Source organism: Hemitrygon akajei, chromosome 7, assembly GCF_048418815.1.
Source record: "Hemitrygon akajei chromosome 7, sHemAka1.3, whole genome shotgun sequence".
Classification (NCBI taxonomy): Eukaryota; Metazoa; Chordata; class Chondrichthyes; order Myliobatiformes; family Dasyatidae; genus Hemitrygon; species Hemitrygon akajei.
The window spans coordinates 79016119-79038138 of record NC_133130.1 but is presented as its reverse complement, the minus strand read 5'-3'; the positions used below and the strand labels follow the sequence as shown (position 1 = coordinate 79038138).

The 22020-nt window shown below is 42.1% G+C and overlaps 1 protein-coding gene across 2 annotated transcripts in view; it reads left to right on the top strand.

The window, feature by feature from the left end:
- The window catches only part of sptlc3 (serine palmitoyltransferase, long chain base subunit 3), a 154668-nt gene that overhangs the window by 113354 nt on the left and 19294 nt on the right, over nt 1–22020 (top strand). For both annotated transcript variants that reach the window (XM_073051272.1, XM_073051271.1), the window contains exons 7-10: nt 12886–12991; nt 14492–14711; nt 19715–19841; nt 21816–21951. In XM_073051272.1, the coding sequence (XP_072907373.1) occupies nt 12886–12991; nt 14492–14711; nt 19715–19841; nt 21816–21951 (589 nt within the window). The remainder of the gene's footprint in view (nt 1–12885; nt 12992–14491; nt 14712–19714; nt 19842–21815; nt 21952–22020) is intronic.

Genomic DNA, 22020 nt, shown 5'->3' with positions numbered 1-22020 from the left:
CCACATATGTTAACCCTTTCATTACCAGAATCAATCTCATGAATCTCTGGATGCTGTCTAGTGCCAGCACATCTTTTCTTAGATAAGGGGCCCAAAACTGCTCACAATACCCCAAGGGTGATCTGACTAATGCCTTAAACTGCTGGTTAAAAATGGTGCAGGTGAACCTCTGCAACTTCTCGCTAGTGGCTAATGAAACAAAAAAAGCATCTAAATGCTTTGTTAACCACACTTTTTCTGGCAAGCGATCATTGCAAGTATTAGTTTGTAACTTCTCTTTGGACTTGGAGGCAATTCGATGTTGCAGAACCAAGGCAAGGCGAAGTGGCAGGCCTGTCACCGGGCGCAGGCCGAACAGAAGCCGCGGGGTATAGGCCCCAGATGCGACTAAGCACAACATGCGAATGGAGATTTTCAGGCCGAATCAAAGCAGCAAAGTTCAGTGTGTCCAAGCGGCAGAACCTTTTGTTCAGTTGGAGATTTAAGCACTGGGCCAGATAGAAAAGGTCAGGGTGTTGAGGCCTGAGGCGACGTATGGGTCTATTCAGATCGCTGTTTGAATCAGCAACATCTAATGTTCAGATGGAGAATTAAGCTTCGGGCCAGATCAAAAAGGTCAAGGTGTCAGAAAAGGCTAGGTGTCAGGGCCTGAGGCGAGCTATGGGGCAATTAAGATCGCTGCTCCACAATGTTTACTTGGCTCTGCGCTGAACTATGGGACTCTTACGGACTTCAGTTCAGAAACGCTATTTGCTTGCGGTTAAGGTTTGCATGATGTTTTTTTCATTGCACATTGGGTGTTGGATGGTCTTGTTTATAGGTTATTTTATTCTCTGTACATTGGGTTTTAGACAGTCTTTATTCATATATATGGGGGTTGCTTTTAGGTTTCTTTGTTTCATGACTACCTGTTAAGAAATGAATCTCAAGGTTGTTTAATGTACTTTGAACTGATAAAGTATCAGCATCACATCTTTGTTCTTACATTCTAGTCCTCTCGAAATGAATGCTAACATTGCATTTGCCTTCCAACATGCACAAGGACTCCCAGGTCCTTTGCACCTCTGATTTTTGAATTTTTTTCCCCATTTAGAAAATGGTCTACACCAGGGGTATGCAACCTTAAGCACAAATGATTTTCTAGTATGCGTTATTCATTAATGTGAGGCAGTACATAACTAGGTGAACAGTATTTAAATGGATAATTCCCATATTTCAAGTTTTTTATGGCATTTATCTGGCCCACCGTCCTCTCATTAATAAGTGATCCGGCCCACAGAGGCAAAAAGGTTGCCAACCCCTGGTCTACACCTTTATTCCTTCTGTCACTACAGCCATGCGTTTTTGGCCTACTTTATCATGCACCTTCATTTACCCTGAAACTTCATGCTTAATAATGAACTCCAATGTCTTCCAATGTCAGGCTAACTAGCCTATAATTTCCTTTAGTCTGCCTCTCTCCCATCTTAAAGAGTGGAGTGGCATTTGCAATTTTCCAGTCCTTTGGAACCATTCCAGAATTTAGTAGTTATTGAAATATCATTACTAATGCCTTCACAATTTCTTCAGGTACCTTTTTCCAGAAGCCTGGGGTGTAGTCCTGGTCCAGGTGACCTATCTACCTTCAGACCTTTCAGCTTCATGAGCACCTTTCTCAGTCGTAGCAACTACATTCACTTCTGTCGCCTGACACACTGGAATTTCTAGCTTACTACTAGTGTCTTCACAGTGAAGACTGACACAATTACTTCTTAAGTTTGCCTGCCATTTCTTTGTCCCCCATGACTAACTCTCCGACGCCGTTTACCAGTGGTCTAATATGCACTCTTGTCTCTCTTTTACTCTTTATACTGTACATCTGAAAAAAACATTTGGTATTCTCTTTGATAGCTTTGGCTAGCTTACCTTCATATTTTTTCTTTACTCTCATGTTTTTGTTTCAGTTGCCTCCTGTTAGTTTTTAAAAGCTCCCCAATCCTCTACTTCCCACTAATTTATATTATACGTCCTCATTTTTGCTTTTAACTTCTCTGACTTCCCTTGTCACCCAAGGTTGCCTCATCCTCCCTTTATTGTCATTTTAATATATTTTTAAACATTTTATTTATCTCAAATTACATTGATAAATTACATGAACTTTGTTAGATTATTATTTCAGGAATTTTGGTGATTATTTTATTAATTTTCGCAGCTTTTGTGTTGTATTTTCTTATCTACTGATTATCCAGAATACCTGAAATCCTCTAAGCTAGGACCTGTCTGAAAACACACATGTAGTTTCTTATTGCTCCTCGTGTCAGTGTAAAAACCTAGTGGCCTGTGTGACCACCATTGTTTTTTTAAATTTGTGACTTTTCACATTTCAGGATGTATATTGTATGCATTTCTCTGACATTAAATTGTATCTTTGAACCCTTTGTGTGTGTGTGTGTGTGTGTGTGTGTGTGTGTGTGTGTGTGTGTGTGTGTGTGTGTGTGTGTGTGTGTGTGTGTGTGTGTGTGTGTGTGTGTGTGTGCGCGCGCGCGCACACACATTATTGGCACTCTGCCTCTGAGTCAGAAGACCATTAACTTGTTTGCTGTGAGCAACTCTGGACAGGCGATACAGTGCTGTACTGTGGCAGTGCAGCAATGTTGGAAGGTGCTGTCTTTCGGGGTATTAAACTGACATCTCTCTCAGATACATAACAAAAATCCTCTACACTAATTCCGAAGAGAGATATTATTCCAGTGCATGCCACTAAGAACTGCATTTCTTTAAAACTAAATGTTATCGTGGTTCCATTGGGTGTGGTAACTGTGCATCAATTGGCTGCTCTGTTCCTTGCGTTGCCATAATGACTTCAGGAGTGTTTTGTTGGCAGCAAATCTCTTGTAAATCTGGAGGTTGCAGAGGGTGCCATAGAACTGCAAGACCTTCTTCTTGTTACGGTAGCAGAGCAACTTGAACACCCCACGTTGCTACACGTAAGCATCATTAAGGGGAATGTTTCCTCGCCCTTGTCCTTTTACGTATCAGGCAGAACAGTTCCTTTGTCAAGATTCAGGATTGTTTATTGTCTTTCTTCAGTGCACGAGTGTAAATGAGACTGAAATGATTGTCACTTCAGATCCAATGTAGATTAAAAAAACACAATAAGAATAAACATAAAAGGAACCTTTATAAAACACAATGTACAAGTTACTGTTGAGTATGGCCACATATACATAAGATTCGTTTATATGCCGTACATAGTCTGTATAAAGTTTCTCAGTGCAGGAGGATCTGAACAGAAGGTGACTGATAAATTGACAAAGTGACTCTTGGCAACAGAAATTCTTATGTGTAGAACCGGGGCATATGAAACGTGGGGTGGGGTAATGGGTGGAGGTGTTGATCAGTTGGACAGTTTTGGGGTAATAACTGTTTTTGAGTCTGGTGGTCCAATAGTGTGGATGCTGCATAGCCTCCTTTCTGATGGGACAAACAGCCCATGAGCAGGGTAGGTAGGATCCTTCGTGATTTTGCTGGCATTTTTCCAACACCTTTCTGTACATACGTCCTTGAGGGTAGGTAGGCTGGAGTCAGTGGTACGTTGGGCAGTTTTAACTACCTGTTGTAGAGCCCTCCTCTCCACCGCAGTACAGTTTCTGTGCCACACAGTAATGCTGCAACTGTAATCTTTATACACCATGTTTTACTTGTGTAACAATCAACACTTGCACACAGAAGTGGTGGTGAGTCCAGTTGCAGTGAGGACTAGAACCAAGCCAGAATATGCCATCAAACCAATCCTCTTCACATTCATTAAAATTGGATTTTGTTTATTATTGTCAGTGAAAAGCTTGTCTTCCATTCTGTCTGCACATCGTAACAGTGCCATAAGGTAGTACAAAGTAAAACAGTAACAGAATGCAGAATAAAGTGTAACAGCCACGGAGAAAGTGCAGTGCGGTAGACAATAAAATGCAAGGTCACAACATTGTAAATTGTGAGGTCAAGAGTCCATCTGAGCATACCGGGGAATCATTCAGTAGTCTTATAATAGCAGAATACAAGTTGTCCTTGAATCAGTGGGTATATACTTTCAGGCATTTATCGTCTGCCCAATGGATGGAGACGAGAGAATGTCCTAGGTGGGTGGAATCTTTGATTATGCTACTTTACTGAGGCAGTGTGAGTTGTAGACAGAGTCCATGGAGGGGAGGCTGGTACTGCACACCATTTTCCAACTGGCTCCCTGCTGGTGTGTAGTTAGTCTACAGTAAACCATTCAATGTTTGTTCATGTCCAGAGCCAAGATCACCCCAACTTCAGTTGACAAATTGCTGTTACTCTGTCAGGGCCTATATGTGCAAGTTCAGAAACACATCTCTGAGTCATTGTGAAGTCCTTCATTGAAACACATGAAAGGATGCACTTGATAAATGCCCGAATTGGAGGAAATCATGAATAGCATCCGGCCGGTACAGGGTAACTGGCGAAGTACTAAAATCCTGTGCTAATCAACTGGCTGAAGAGTTCCCTGAGATCTTTAACCTCATGCAGGAAGGCACAGAGTCGACTGTACTTCCTTAGAAGGTTGGCGTCATTCAATGTCTGTAGTGAGATGCTGAAGATGTTCTATAGGTCAGTTGTGGAGAGCGCCCTTTTCTTTGTGGTGGCGTGTTGGGGAGGAAGCATTAAGAAGAGGGACGCCTCACGTCTTAATAAGCTGGTAAGGAAGGCGGGCTCTGTCGTGGGCAAAGTACTGGAGAGTTTAACATCGGTAGCTGAGTGAAGGGCGCTGAGTAGGCTACGGTCAATTATGGAAAACTCTGAACATCCTCTACATAGCACCATCCAGAGACAGAGAAGCAGTTTCAGCGACAGGTTACTATCGACGCAATGCTCCTCAGACAGGATGAAGAGGTCAATACTCCCCAATGCCATTAGGCTTTACAATTCAACCGCCAGGACTTAAGAACTTTTTAAAAGCTATTATTAATGCTTTTTGAGATAGTGATTTAGATGCATATCATATTTTTTACTGAGTTAAGTATTGTATGTAATTAGTTTTGCTACAACAAGTGTATGGGACATTGGAAAAAAAAAGTTGAATTTCCCCATGGGGATGAATAAAGTATCTATCTATCTATCTATCTATCATCTATCTCTGCTCGGCAGTCTGAGGTACCCACCTGCTTCAAACAGGCTTCAATTATACCAGTGCCTAAGAAGAGTGTGATAACCTGCCTCTATGACTATCATCCAGTTGGCACTAACATCCACGGCGATGAAATATTTTGAGACACCGGTGATGAAACATATCAACTCCTGCCTGAAAGCGACTTGGATCCGCTCCTACTCGAGCAACAGGTCCACAGCAGATGCCATCTCATTGGCTCTTTACTCAACCCTGGAACATCTGGACAGCAAAGATGCATACATCAGGATGCTCTTTATCAACTATAGCTCAGCATTCAATACCATCATCCCCTCAAAACTAATCAATAAGCTTCAAGACATTGGCCCCAAGCAATTGGATCCTCAGTTTTCTCACTTGCAGGCCCCAGTCCATTCGGATTGACAACAACATCTCCTCCACGATCTTCATCAGCACAGGTGCTTAAACCCCTGCTTTACTCACTGTATGCTTATAACTGTGTGGCGAAGTACAAGGTTTCCACCTCATTGTACAGTACTTTTTCCAATAACAGGCTCTTTGAAACTCTAAGTTCCATTATTCCAGTGCTCTGTCTTTCTCTCTCTTTCAACTTCTCTAAAACACAAATTCTTATGTTCTTTCTCAGACCAGGTCCTATTTGTGCACCACCCTCAAACTTGCAATCTATACTAGCTTAATATCTAGTGACACTGTCCTTCCTAACGTACAATCTTGCCCAACCCCACAACTCGAGGAACTCTTGCTTTCAAAGTAAGTTTACTATCAAAGTACGTACATGTCACCGTATACAAATTCTGAGATTCCCTTTGAAATTGTGAGCAATAGTATGCAAAATATCACATGGCCAAGAAAGGTTGCCAAGTTCAGTCATTATAGCAAATAGGAATGCAGCAGAACTAGTTGTAAGTGGGATGGTTAGGTGATTGCAACAGTAAGCTATTTAATGAATAGGGTGAGACATTTATAGATCTTGCTGTATCTGGAATTCAGATACCCTAGAGGAGAAAAGGAGTGTTTTGTTGATCTGGCAGTAATCTGTGGGTGTGGAACCAGTCCCTTTCTGCAACCAAGGACACCACCTGCTGTGTTGAAGAACAACACAGAAGAGGTGTCTGAAGCCAGGCTCATCCTGCTCTTCCAGGCTTGGTGAAATGAAAGAAGCAGAAAAGGGGTTGGGGCCTGTTGAGACAGCTCGACTGTACAATAAGACGATAGATGAACTAGCACAATTCCACTTTTCTAACCTTATCCCAGAATGCCTTATTCCCTTAGTTCCAAAAGATTGTAGCCTCAAATATACCCAAAGTGAAAAGCTATTTTCTGGATTAAGAAAGAAAAAGCATTTCTTCATCCATGCTGAGCCTTGCCATGAACTTTAGACTTTAATAAGTCCTTTGGAGAACTTTGGATATATTTCTTTACCCAGAGCTTTCTCAATACTGGGCTTTTGGTCAGGAATCATACCGGGCCAGTCTGATTTTAAGGGCCTGAGCCCTAATCCAAGTCTGTATGCAGATTCAGAAACAAGTGTGGAGATGACGGTGGAAAGGAGATCCAGACCATTAGTGGGGCTGCAAGGGTGCCAGTAAAACATGGCTAGGAATATTAATATTTGATTCTGTGCAGTTAGTAAAATGCTTCTGTCTTGCCAGTGGTCCTTGGAAATTATGTGGATTGCAAATACAGCCCTTTCTGCAGAAACAGTTAGATGCCATCGATCTAAGTGGAAGTTAGAGATAAATGTATGAAGTAGAAAGTGAGAGAAGGATTGTTATTCATTTCTGAGATTTGTATACCACCAGTTAGGTCAGCATCTATTGCATATGCCCAGTTACTCTTGTGAAGGTCAAAGGGTTATGGGGAGAAGGCAAGTAGGTGGAGATGAACCATGGTTAGATCAGCCGTGATCTTATTGATGGTAGAGCAGGCTCGACAGGCCAGATAGCCTACTCCTGTTCCTATTTCTTATGTTCTTATTATCGAAGTACATATATATCACCATACACAATCCTGAGATTAATTTTCTTATGGGCATTCACAGTAGATAGCACTGAGGAATTTAAAGTTGCTAACCTTCTCCACCTGTGATCCCCCGATGAGAATTGTCTTGTGGACTTCTGTTTCCTCATCCTGAGGTCAACAATCAGCTCTTTGGTTTTGCTGGCATTGAGTGAGAGGCTGTTGTTGTGGTACCATTCAGCCCGATTTTCGGTCTCCCTCCTGTATGCTTATTCGTCATCATCATTGATTTGGCCAGTGACAGTGGAAGCTATGCTTAGCCTCACGGTCATAAGTATAAAGCGAGTAGAGCGGGGCTGGGGGCTAAACACATAGCCTTGTGGTGCAACTGTGCTGATGGTGACTGTGGAGGAGATGATGCTGCCAATCCAAACTGACCAGGGCCTGCAAGTGAGGAAAGCAAGGATCCAGTTACACAAGAAGCTGTTGAGGCCTAGGTCTTGGTGCTCATTGAGGGAATGCAGAGCTGTAGTTAATGAAGAGCATCCTAAGGAGCCTGATGGCTGCAGGGTAATAATTACCAAATGACTTCAGTCCTTCTGGTGAAGGTCCTAGGAAGATGGTGGTGAGCCATTATCGTGAACTACGTCAGTCCTTTTGGTGAAGCTACTCCCACAGTACTGTTGGGCTGGGTGTTCTAGGGTGTGAGCCCAGGAGCAATTAAGTATCACTGTCTTGCCTGCAAGTCAGCAGTGCAGTTCTGAGAGGAACCTGCCAGTGCTGGTCTCTTGTGCCTGTTTCCCTTCTGCAACTTGGCAGAGGTTGGCAGAGATGCTGAAAGCGTAACCTAAATGAGGAGCAAAGGGACAAGAGTGTTACCAGCTGAGCCACACTGGCTGACGGAGCATAGGAATCCTTAACCCACACAGGGTGAGGATCTGTTTTCTGACTGTGTGGTGGAGGGGAAGAAAGCTGGTGTGTATAATCCACTCTTCCAGTCCTTCTTTGGGGGGGGGGGGGGGAAAGTCTAATCAGATTTTCTTCAAATGTGGACTGAGTGCAAATGTGTTTAGTCATGTCTATGTCGAACTGAAGAGATTTCAGTGTGAAGAGAAGGCAGAGTCTGCCTCCTGCTGACAAGTGGCTGCAGTCAGAGATCCTTTCAGACCCACCATCAGGTTCCAGCGGTTTCACACTGATGACATGGCTCCTGTTCATTTTCAGGAGCAGATTCTGGTTCTCCGGCATCCATTTCCAGCTCGCTTAGTTTATTTATCTCGAAGGTACCCTGTTTTCGACATGCGGTTTTTCCACCTTCCTCGCATTTAGCCAATCTCAACTTCTACCTGATCAAAAGCATCCGCTTTGGAACAGAGACAGGGAGGAGTTTCAGTAGCCAGTGGCTGACCAATCTACAGAATTCATTGCCACCAATGGCTGGGGGGCCAAGTCACTGGGTATATTTAAAGCAGAGATTGACAGTTTCTTCATTACTAAGGAGGTTAAAGGTTACGGAGAGGGGGCAGGCAGATGGGTTTGAGGGGGATAATTGATCAGCTATGATCACATGGCAGAGCAGACTCAATGAGCCGAATGGATTAATTCTGTTCCAATGTCTTATGGTCTTTTGTGCTTACCCTCCCACTCAACCACAGCTCCTTTTCCGTCCCCACCTGTTCCCTCCCCTCTGTACTTGATCACAATTTGTTACATCTCTAACAATTTCTGGTTCAGATGAAAGGTCATTAATTGTAACATTGAATTTATTGCACCACTACCCAGAGTGCCTATTGAGATTACAATTTCCAGCCGTCCTGTTTACTATTGAATTTTCCCCCGTCCTATTTTTCCAAAGTACTGTTGTGAAAGATTTTGTCTGCTCATTTCGAGAGAGGGAAAACAAAACCCTTCAGTTTTCACTAGTATGGTTAAATTCCTTTCACAAGTTCATGGCATCCTGAATTATTGTCACCAGGTTCTGGTCACCGACCTACAGGAAAGTTTTCCATAAAAATGAAAGGGTACAAAGAAAATTTACAAAGACGTGGTCAGGTGTGAAGACCTGAGTTGTAGGGAAAGTTTGGATAGGTTAGGGTTTTATTCCCTGGAGCACAGGGTTCATGCAAGCAGGCTTTTTTATCCACCGAGGTTGGAAAAGGCTAAAACTAGAGGTAAAAGGTTATGGGTGAGAGGTGAAATATTTAAGGGGGACCCGAAGGGAGTGTGGAACAGGCTGCCAGCAGAATTGGTGGATGAGGGTTCAATTTCCAACATTTAGCAGAAATTTGGATAAGCACATGTATGTGAGGGATGTGGAGGGATATGGTCCAGGTGTGGGTCAATGGAACTAGGCAGAATAGCAGTTCAGCACAGGCCAGATGGGCCGAAGGACCTGTTTCTGTGCTGTAGTGCTCTGATTCTACAACTCTTTACGCTCCTTAGAGCTGTCCCTCCATTTTGTAAAACGGGTTGTAACCCGATTTACATTCAACACTGCATTCCAGTCTGCCCACAGAAATCTTATCGCAAAGCTTTCTAACTCAACTTGAAAATATTCAAAGTTACGCTTTCACCACCATGTGAGGAAGTCTGATGGCCCACTGCAGAGAAAAAAATTGCTTAATTTTTTAAAATAAGGGTTTACAACCATGCAGAACATTATGGTTACTGCTATTTTTCCCAGATACTTTTATAATTTCAGCTTGGCTTAATTAGCTGATTTTGGATAAATCCCATCATAAAGAAGACGGTGCCAGGAGTCATGTAGGCCGAATGCCTTCTTGCTGTCCTGTAAGATTCTTAATCCTGTTCTTTCTGTGACTGCATTCAAAGCAGTGCCACAAGTCCAGTCCTGAGGAAGGGTCTCAGCCCAAAACGTCGACTGTTTACTCTTTTCCATAGATGCTGCCCAGCCTGCTGAGTTCCTCCAGCATTTTTTGTGTGTGATGCTTGGATATCAGTTACTTGCATGGCTTCCCTGTCTCACGCACCTTCCAACAGGAGATTGTCAGACTACACTCCATCAACCCCAGGGAGCACCTCATTTACATTGTTCCTTAAGACTCTGCCCTTAAGACTTCACTGAGAAAGACGATTACGGTAATATAATTGGGAACCTGGAACATGGTATAGGCCAAATGGAACAACTGCACCAGGACTGGCTCTGGAGTTGCTTCAGAGAAGTTTCCAGCTCAAGAATCGAACCAGCAACAGGTAGAGTAAAATATAAATATTAATGGAAATTGGGGTTTGAGAAAGAGAAGTGGATATTGCCATCACGGGTAAAGCCCTCCCCACGTTGAGCACATCTCCACAGAACATTGTTGCAGGAAAGCAGCATTAATCATAAGGGACCCCCACCACCTATGCTCTGTTCTCACTACTGCCATCAGGAAGAGGGTACAGAAGCCTCAGGACTCACTCCATTCGGTTCAGGAAAAACTATTACCTCTAAACCATCAGACTCTTGAACCAAAGGGGATAACTTCACTTGTCCCATCACTGAAATGTTTAAACAATCTGTGAACTCCCTTTCAAAGACTCGATATTTATCACTTACTTACTTATTTATTTATGTATTTATTATTACTATTATCATCATTTCTTTCTTTTTGTATTTTCAGTTTGTTGTCTTTTGTACACTGGTTAACACCCAAGTTGGTGCAGTCTTTCATTGATTCTATTATGGTTACTATTATGGATTTATTGAGTATACCCACAAGAAAATGAATCTCAGGTGACGTATATGGAAATATATGGTGACATATATGCACTTCGATAATAAATTTAGTTTGAACTTTGATTTCCAGCTCAGTGTCTCAACGTTCACAGACTCTACAAACTGGTACATTACTTGAGTGCTTGATTCTCCATCCCTTCCCAGTATAAAATCTGGGTCCTTGACCTACATTGGAAGGGTGTAAGGTAACAATTTGAACATCACTTTATTGTCCAAGATGGCTTATTACAAAACACAGCCCTCATTTTCTTGGATGTTGGCTGTGTGTAATGATATCGCTATTCCCAGTTATACCTCCTCTATCCCATCCTTATTTATTCACATGTTCCATTGACATGACTTTCCCTTGTATCATCACTACTTTTGTCATTGACTGCCTTCCACTCTGTCATAGATCATCTCTTTTTCTTTCCCTGTGGCTGAGGTTGGGTGAATGACAGAGAGGGATTTCTACTTTGCTAGAAATAATGAAACATTTATCTTTGGCTATGTCCCCCCCTACCCCCACCAAACCCGGCCACCAATCTTATTACTAGGTGAAAAGTTCTGGCTCCTTCCCTTCTCTAGTGTTGTGAAGGGTCCTTCTTGCTTTTGCTGGAAGTAAGTGAGATCATGTGGGGTAATGGGTTTGTTTTTGGATGATGGTCCTTGACCTTGTTGGGTGTTGGCACTCTATAGGCAGGGAGTATCTGTGTCTCTGGGGTTAGGAGTATGATGCAGCCATGCTCCCTGACTCAAGTTGAGATGAGTTGGTGGGTCCCAGGTTTCTCAGAGGATGAAGACTCTTCCCCCACCCCGAACACTCATGATTTATCTTGAATATACATGAGATGACTGCTTCCAATTTTGAGCTAATATCACAATGTAGATTTCCTTACCTTTTAAAACTGGTTAAAATTTCAGTTGATAGAGATGTAAGTAATTAAGGTGTATAATCTTGATTTTATAAGGCAGTTTTCAAGTTTGCTTAGCAAGTAGAGTTTGTATGTAGTTTCTACAGCATAGTTTGTATGTGAGCAGCAGAATTAGTAGTGTGCGTTCAAAGTACTGAACTTGTTTCTAAGTTAGAAATTTGTGTTCAAGATGCATCCTGACAAATGGGTACATAATCTAGGCTGGCACTGCAGTACAGTACTGAGGAAGTGACATACCAGAAGTGCTTTTTCTCAAATTTCCCAAAGCCCAGCTTCAATTGTTTTAATCAATTTCTGAAGCTCTGTCATCATGATTTAATATAGAGCTGAGCATTTTGGGCACTGACTCTCTTGTCAATACTTGCACATGAATTTGGCCATTAGCACCATCTCCCTTCTCTCTCTCTTTGGCAAGTGAACTAAGCACAGATGAGGTAAACAACTTAACTCCCACCTCTGGAATATGATCAGGTTCAGCCCCCACCTCAGCTCATTACTGCTAGAACCCTGATCTCCATCTTTGTACTCCATCCACGATTCCCCTCTCTTCCAAAACTCCACTACCCTTACCCCAGCTCTTACCATCCACTCTATGATTCAACCTCACTCCTTGGTTTAGGGACCTCCTAGTTTTAAAATTACAATCTTCAATTTAAAATCTAAAATTTAAATTCATTTTAAAATGGTGTGTAATCTTTCCACACCATACATCTCTATAGGGTTCCTGCACTCTTCCGATTTTGACCTTGTGATTGTTCCCAAATGTAATTTGTGCTGTGACTTCTGTTGCTAAGACTCTAAACTCTGGTAAATTTCTTCCTAAACTGCTCTGCCTCTCAACTTCTCTGTCCTCCTCCTTAACATGTCCTTTCTGGTCCTCTGTTTTGGTTGTCCCCATGTATGTGTCAGGATTAGACTGGAGGGAAAATAGTAATACGGTAAGTATATCAACCAATCTCCATGTGGAAACTAATATCAAATTCCAATTCCTGTTTGTTATTCTACAATAAAGTATAATGAAAATGCATTTTTTCCTTTGGATGCAATTTTTCCTTTTTTATATAGTTGGAAACTCACCAGAACTACTTATGCATGGCATTTTTTGAGTTTGTGTGTGTGTTCCACAGATATGCAGAGCCTGGAGAAGCTGCTACGAGATGCAGTGATCAGTGGGCAGCCCCGAACGCGGAGGCCCTGGAAGAAAATCCTAATTCTAGTGGAAGGAATTTACAGGTAGGGCATGGGGCTTGTTTTCAATTAGTCTCTTTGCTCTCCATAACCTGCAGTCTTGAATTACTACAAAACATACTCATTGGTCCATGTCTCACCTCTTGTGCACCCCTGATTTTAGCTGCCGTGCTATCAGCATACCTGCGTACTAAACAACTCCTTCCCCTCCGTCCATCTCTCTCTTTCCTCCTTTGAACAGCTGACTAACAGATACCTTTCAGATCAAGCCTTTGGGTTTCTAATCCTGTTGTGATCACTATTATGGCTGCAATGTATTTAAAAGGGACACCTCATCTTTAATTAAAATAACTGAATGAATACAGCCACCTCTTTCCCCATTCATTTTTCTGTTACCCACCTTTTTTTTCCTCTCTCCATTCATTCTGTCAGTTTCTATCTGTTCATATCTTTGAAAGTGCATTTAAGCTCTCAACTTTCTCTGAAATATAAACAGAAAATGCTGGTAATATGAAGTAGAAGTCCATTGATTTATTTAAAATTACCAGATCTCCTAAGTATTTTTTTAAAACTCTTTCTGTGGACTGATGACCTGAGCTGCACAGTGACCCTCAGGTCAGGAGGAGGGACAAGTGTGACCTAGGTAATGGCGACATGTTAGCAGAGCACCATGTTTACAGTTAGAATGTTGTGAGTTTGAGACCCTCGTCGGAGAAACAAGGACATGATCCAGGCACTTCAATGAAATATCACGAATGGAGAAAAATATCCCATGACTTACTACAAAGAAGTGGGTGGTAGTTCACCCTGATATCCTGGCTGAGAATTAAGCTTTTAAACAAAGTACCTGAGGCAGATTGAAACATGTTGGTGTAGATTTTGTGGGATCTTCCTGAACATAATTGGCTACAAACCCTCGAACCTTACAGCAAGAGTTAGACCGGGTTTATCTCTTGGATGTTTGGTGATAGTGTAAAGCTCCTTGGAAATGCAAGTTTTTTTTGTTGCTGGGAGTACTACTACTTGTACATGTTTTTTCACCCACCCCATGACCTCAAACAAGTCACTACCAACAGTAGAGTCTGTTGCTCTGACAAAATACGTCTAACATGGAATATTAATGCTCTTCCCCTTCCACAGATGCTGCCTAATCTGAGTGTTCCTTCATTTTCAGTTTTTACCGTGACTGTTCATAATTTGAGGACTGTGAAGCCTCGGGCACTAAATAATAGGCAAGATAGAAATTGATAGATCTTTTTGATATTAAGCAATTTGAGATTAGTACATGAAAGTGACACTGATGAAAATCAACCAATGATATAGAATAACCTAGCAGCTATGAGGGTCTGAATGGCCCATTCCTCCTCCTCCATGTTCACTCAGTTGTAGCCTTAAAACAACCCGTTATGAAAACTGCATTCAGATGTATCAGGCCTAAGATCCATATTCTGAGTGTGTTCTCCTTCACGTTGGAGCAGGGAACATTTCAATAATCAATTACAATGTACTTCCTTGACTTGGCGCATGTTATTCTTGTTATTCCAGCATGGAGGGTTCGATGGTGCGTTTGCCAGAGGTTGTAGCCTTGAAGAAAAAATATAAAGCCTACTTGTACTTGGACGAGGCACACAGTATAGGAGCGGTGGGACCCACAGGCCGTGGTGTGGTTGAGTACTTTGGAGTTGACCCCAGAGATATTGATGTATTGATGGGCACCTTTACCAAAAGCTTTGGTGCATCTGGTGGATACATTGCTGGCAAGAAGGTAGGGTCTTAAAGTCCAGTTTATGTGTTCATCTCCCCATCTCTGTTGCTCTCTCTGTCTCTCTTATTCTTCCTTGTCCTCAGGAGTAATATCTGACATTTGCTCATCAATTGTAGAAGTGTTGCTTGAATTAATCATTGACTAAGAAGCACCTCATTGAACCTTTTAAGAGGACTGTGGAGTTGGTGGAGAAGCTGGCTAGAGAATGATTACAGAACACGATTGCACCTTCCCAAAATATACTCTCCATCATTGGAGTCATACGCTAGCCCTGGCTGAAACTTATCTCCAAAACCAAAATCACTCCAGTAAATTATTAGCTGGTTATTATTGTATTCTCATTTTTAGGATCCTGTTGTTCACAAATTGGCAATAGCACATCTTCCTTGCAACATTGTAGGAAAACACAGTTCATGGGATAATGCTCCTGAATGCCTTTAGGTAGAACAGTTTATTCATCTAATTCCCTTGTGATTATTTATTTTAAATCTACAGTGCATTTCAAATCGCAGCTCTCTCTGTTTCAAATCAAATATTTCCTCATATGTCCTGTTCATTGTCTGCCACTTTAAACCTGTGTTGACTGTGTACAGTACTAACCATTCTGCCAATGGAAATAATTTATTCATGTTTGCAATATCAAAAGCCCCTCACTATTTTGAACATGTCAGTTAACTCTCCAATCTCTGCCCAAACAACATGTTCAGTATCTTTACGTCAGTGATGCCCCACATCCATGACACTGCTCTGTTAAATCTCTTCTGCGGCTGTTATTAGCAAGGTCCCAGATGCACACAGGGGAACAAATCCTTTTTTATTTTTTCCTCCCTTGTGCTTTATCCAGCTTTCTGTGAAACTCATTGACACAGGTGGCTGTGGATGCCGAGTCATTGGGTATTTTTAAAGCAGAGGTTGATGGATTCTTGATTTGTCAGGGCGTCAAAGGTTACATGGAGAAGGCAGGAGAACGGGCTTGAGAGGGATAATAGATCAGCCATGTTGGAATGGTAGAGCAAACTTGCGGCCAAGTGGCCTGATCTTGTTCCTATGTCTTATGATTTTGTGGTCTTAGATCCTGATTATTGCCCCCTACTATTTATTCCTTGTAGCAAGTTTCCCATTTTCATCACTCTCAGAGATTTCTTCAGAATTATCCCTTTGCCTTTGTTAATAACTAACTTATATTTATAGAGAAGATGTATGTAGGAGTTCAAAATAATAAGATAAACCATAGAACGTTTACAGTTCCTGAAACATTGATGGTGAGGATAGGGATGTAAGGTGACTTCTAAATGAACCAGAGGGAGCTTGAGGGATGCAATGTCACAAACGGTGAGAATTTGGAATGTGTTGCCTCTCAGGAGTGGTGGATCAAGGTTCAGTAATACTCCTGAGGGGGAAGAAGACATTTCCGTAATGAGGGTGGTGGGGAGCACAATGAGGGAGTGGTAGAGGAGAGGGGCTAATTGATTAGCTCTTCAAGTAAATCAGTATTGGAGGGGACACATTTCCTCTGATCTCTTTTGTGTCCAAATGTGACATTCTTCATGGCTTGATATCCCCTGTTTTCTGGGTCACAGAATTCCAGACTTACAAATCTCAATGAAAGAGAGATACGCACACAAAGTGCTGGAAGAACTCAGCCAGTCAGGCAGCACATCTTTGGAGAAGAATAAACAGTCAGCGTTTCTTGTGTCTCTGAAAGGGAGAATTCTCCTCATCTCAGACTTAAGTCTTGTCATGAAACTTTGCCCTTAGTCTTAGGTTCTCCTACCTAAGCTATCAGCTTAAGTTTTCAGGGAAAGGTCAAAAGATCAAGTTAATTCAGACATTGGGGAAAGGTCCAGTGAAAGGCCTCCTCTTTTGGTACTAATTCAGCTATTCCCTTGGCCTAGTCTCACTAAGATTTCCAGCTCAGCCTTTGATGCTGAGAGCCATCGGCACTGAGCCAGGAGAACATTTTCATCTGTAAGTCTGACAGTGTACTTGTTTACTGAACACAGTGACAGAATTATACAGTCTGCAGCAAAACTTTAACGCACAGGCATGAATGTTTTAAACAGCACTGTAGCGCAGCTGGCAAAGCCAACAGCTTTCAGCACCAGAGAAACGGGTTCAATCCTGACCTTGGGTGTTGTCTGTAGGCGGTCTGCACATTTTCTCTGAGGCAAAGTGGGGTTCCTCCAGATGCTCCAGTTACTTGCCACAGACGTGTGGATTGGTAAGTTAACTGGCCACTGTAAATTACTGCAAGTGGCAAAGGGGTCGTATAATCTGATCAGAGTCCAGGAGAGTTTTTGTATATCTGTTGAATTACCAATAATGGCCTGTTTTCTGTCATTAAACCAGAAACTATTTCTAGCAATATTTGATGGATTTATTTATAGGGAGAGGTAAGACGGGCTGGGATTTTATTCCTTGAAGTGTAGGTGACTGAGAAGTGATCTTTTAGTTGTGTAAAATCACAAGGGCATTGATAGGGTGAATGAACTCCGTCTTTTTTCCAGGGTTTGGCAATCAAGAACAAGAGGCTACAGATTTGTGAGAGGGGTAACATTTAAGAGGAACTTGAGGGATAATTTTTTTTACACAAAAGTTAGAATGTTTGTGGTTTAAGCTGCAGAACAAACAATTGAAGCTGGTGTAACAACTTTAAAAAAAACATTAGGACAGCTGCATGGATTGGAAAGGTTTAGAAGGTTACTAGTAAATGGAACTATAGCTTGGATGGGGCATCTTGGTTGGCATGGAGCAGTTGCGCCAAAGGACCTATTTACATGCTGTAGAGTCATAGAAAGAGAAGGAACGTTATAGGAACATGCTTCAGGGAATGTAGTCAGTCAAGTGGAAAGTGTGTCTGCAGTGGAATGTTTTGGAGATAGTAGACATAACCTTTATATTTGGAAAAAGATAAGGATAGACCAAGAATAAATGTTTTAAATTGAGAAAAGCCAGTTTCCTTAAAGTAAGGCAAAGGTAAACAGGAATCATCTACTTTCAACGAAGTCTACATCTGTACAGTGGGAAGTGTACAAAAGAGAAATAATCTTGAGCCAATGTGTTCCTGGAAGGACAAAAGCCAAGGTTAACAGGTATAGGAAATCCTAAATGATGAGGATTGGTTAGAGAGAGGAAAGGAATCATATGGCACGTGTAGGAAACTTAAGATAGGGAAGGCCCATAGAATATAAAGAATATAGAGAGATGTTTAGAAATTAGGAAGGCAAAGAGGGGTCACAAAATATCTGACAGATATGATTAAGGTAAATTAGAAGGTGTTTCATAAGTATATTTGGAAAAACGAATGACTGGGAAAAGAGTAGGACCCATTAGGAATAACAACAGGCAGTCGGCAAGGAGCCAGCGAGATCCTGGATAACTATTCTGTTCTTATCCTGGATCTGACTGCCCTCTTGTGACAGTCAGTTTTTCCACACTCACAAGAAATAGGTCCATAGGAATTTGGAGCAGGAGTTAACCATTCAGCTTCTTTAGGCGTCAATACTTGTAGGCAAGAAAGATGGGCAAAAATAAACAGTTATTGAGTTCCTCCAGAGCTTTGTGCATCCACCCACCAGCTCTTGCTCCACCCATTTTCCCACCTTTTTTATGCTGGCTAACTTCCTTCTTTCCTTCCAGTCCTGAGGAAATGTCTCGACCTGAAAAATTGACGTCCATTTCCCTCCATAGATGCTGCCTGACCTGCTGAGTTCCTCTCACAAACGAGAGAAAATCTGCAGATTCTGGAAATCCAAGCAACACACGCAAAACGCTGGAGGAACTCAGCAGGCCAGGCAGCATCTATGGAAAAGAGTTTCAAGCGTTTCAGGCCGAAACCCTTCATCAGGACTAATGCAGGGTCTCGGCCCAAAATGTCGACTGTTTACTCTTTTCCATAGATGCTGCCTGGCCTGCTGAGTTCCTCCACTGCTTTGTGTATTGCAAGTTATTTGAGAATTGACAAATATTTTGATCTTTATTCCGTAATTTGAGAGGAAAGGCTGAAATTGTTCATGGGGTAGATTGTTATTTTTTATTGCTCTGAGTTCCTAATTTCTATCACTTTGGCTATGAGATTGTATGGAATGGGTAAATTGCAAGTACATGAGCACATGAGACAGATTTTACTAACTTGATACTCAAACTTAGTTACCTGATATCAAACTTCTACTAACCAACTGAGGTGACATGGAAATTCACTTGGTCAAATGCCAAAACATATTAGCCATGTACAAGGCTAATTGGTCAAACTTGTCTCTACCCATTCTTCAGAAGAATTATCCAAATAAATCACTCCTCTTACTACAGTCCTGCAAGCGTTTTTCTCTTCAAATAGTTATCCTAGTGAGGGTGTATGTACAATCGAACTGTTGTGATGCCACAGTGCACTTCAGCAGAGGTGTTCATGGTGCAGCACAGGCCCTTGAATGAGTAAAATATTTCGCAATAGCAACTGGCTGAAGGAGGAAAGTTTGACTTGAGAATAACATGGAAGGTGTTCATTTTTGTAGCACTGTCAAGATGGTTAAAGATGCTGAAATGTTAATATTTAAGTAGTTAACACCTGAAGGAGAATAACACATTGGCTATGTTAGAGGCCTGGGCCAGTGATCCAGAAAGACTCAAATTCCAACTGGAAAAAAAAATCAATCTAATTGATTAAGTAACACGGAATCAAATCGAATCAGGTTTAACATACGTAGATACAAGCAAACAAAACAAGTGATGGTGACAGTGAAAGTGCAGTTAGTGATGAAAGACTCACATTGTTTGCTAATGTCCTTTAAGGAAGGAAGCATTGTTATTTTTGGTCAGCGTGGCCTTTGTTTAACTCCCATCACACAGAAATGTGCACAGCCCTATCTGCCCCTCAGTTCTGGGTCAGTTAGCATTGGTTAACAAATGGTAGCCCAAACCACCACATACTGTCAAGTAATGAAAACTGGTTCAGTCCCAATACATCTTACCAAAACCTTTCTGCAAAGTCTTTGGTTCTCTTGCAGGAACTTGTGGATTATTTGCGAGGGTACTCGCACAGTGCTGTCTATGCTACCTCAATGCCTCCTCCAATAGCAGAACAAATTATCAGATCACTAAGGTGTATCATGGGACTTGATGGATCCACAATAGGTAAGGCTCTAATGCAATAGATGTTATTTTAAAGTTTACCCACACGCGAATTTTACAGGACTTTCCTTCCACAGCTCGGGCACTTTTATCAGAGTTGTTTGTCTGAACGGCTAACGAGCAAACAGAATTCTCAGAACTTCAAGGTGTATCTTCTGCTCCCAGTATCTCCATGGTGACCAGATGTGGTCCAGTTACTTGGACTTCCAGAAGATTGTAAGTTCTAGTCCATATCCAGGAACTTAAGCACTGAAGTCTGGGCTGATGATCTGGTACGACACTAAAGAGGGAAGTCACTCAGATGGGACATTAAAATGAGGCCCATTCTGCTTTCAGGTGGAAACTCTACATCCCATGTCACTGTTTCAGTGAAGAGAAGTGCATTAGAAATCAGTACAAATCAATCACTACGCACTGATCCCTCCACCAGCATTATAAGAAAATTAGATTAGCCGTGGCTGTTTGCAGGGTGGTGCTGTACAGGTGCTCTTGTTTCATACCACACAACAAAGTTACCTTTCCAGTCTACTCCATTATTTCTGCAGTGCTAAAGGCAAAGATGCCATAGAAGCACTACAGTCAAAGTACATTGCTGGTATATTTAAGGCAGAAGTTGGTTTCCTGATTAGTCAGGGCATCAAAGGATGTGGCAAAAAGGCAGGTGTATGGGGTTGAGTGGGATCCAGGATCAGCCATGGTGGAATGGAGAAGCAGACTTGATGGGCTGAATGGCCTAATTCTGTTCCTATGTTATATGGTCTGGACTGGACAAGTTGTCCCAGTCCAATTTATAGATAGCACACTTTGCAAAAGTGTGACCCTCTTCACTTTCAAGGTTTCTTCATCTCGTGTTCTCTCGCCATACTGATTTTGTTTTGTATTTGCGCAGTTTGTTGTCTTTTGCACATCAGTTGTTTTTGATTCTATTGTGTTTCTTGTACATTTCTGTGAATGCTTGCAAGAAAGCGAATCTCAGGGTTGTATATGTTGACATGCATGTGTGACAATAAATGAAGTGATATATAGTGATGAAAGGAATGAATGATTAGGGTGGTAGATGGGGCCAGTTCAGCAGGCTGCTTTAGTCTAGATCTGGCTGCTTCTCCTTAGGTGTTCACGGAGTGACACTCATCCAGACTAGTGGAGAGTATTTCTGTTGTTGTAGATGGTATGAAGGCACTGGGATCTCAGGAGTTGAGTCACAGCTCCCGGCCTGCGTTTGTAGCCACAGTATTTAGGGGCAGTTCTTGCTTGCTCCTACTACCTGCAAGATCAGCATTGAGAAATATCTGGCCCTGTTTATTCTCAACATTATTTACACTTGTTAGATTCTGTTCCTTGATAATTTAAAAAAAACAAAATCCCAAGAGCCAAGTCATGGCAGTTGTGAACCCCTCAGATTATGGTACAACATTAATATATCCACTTACTTTCCTCCCTTAACCAATGGCATTTTCTGGTGCTATCTACAGCCATGGCTTGTTCTTTCTTGATCATCATTTGTGTCCAGTGGAACTTCAGCCACTGCAGTGCCTGAGATGTGTCAGCTGGTGGCGCTCACAACCCTGAGTCAGGAGGCTGAGAGTTCAAATCTCACGTTTTAGACGTGAGATTTGGTGATGCTATTGTGCAGCATTGCATGAGGCTTGCACCTTAGGAGCCGCCGTCTTTATGTCGTCTAAAGTGGATGTGAAAAAGCCATGTTGTCACCTCCTGAATCTGGGCCTAATAGTTGCCCCTCAGCCCCCATCACTAAAGTAGATTATCTGACCATTACTCCTTTGCTGTTTATAAGAACTTACTGTGTGCAGTGGTACACACTATGCACTGTGATACTGTGTTACAGTGCAACCAATTGTTGTGGGATGTTCCATCAGTGCTTTAAATGAATGCAGGGCAGTCTGACCATACAGAATGTGAGGGTGTACATGTCATTGATGGATCTTGACACCCTCGTCTACTTTTCCTTTCCTGCAGGTATCGAGCGAGTGAGGCAGCTGGGTGTGAACACCCGATACTTCAGGCAGCGCCTGCGTGAGCTGGGTTTCATCACCTATGGCAATGATGACTCCCCCGTCGTACCCCTGCTCTTGTACATGCCTGGCAAAGTAGGGTAGGATCATTCATTCCTCCCTTGGGCTTCCTGCACTGAGAACATTTTTGCTCCCTCCATTTTAATGCA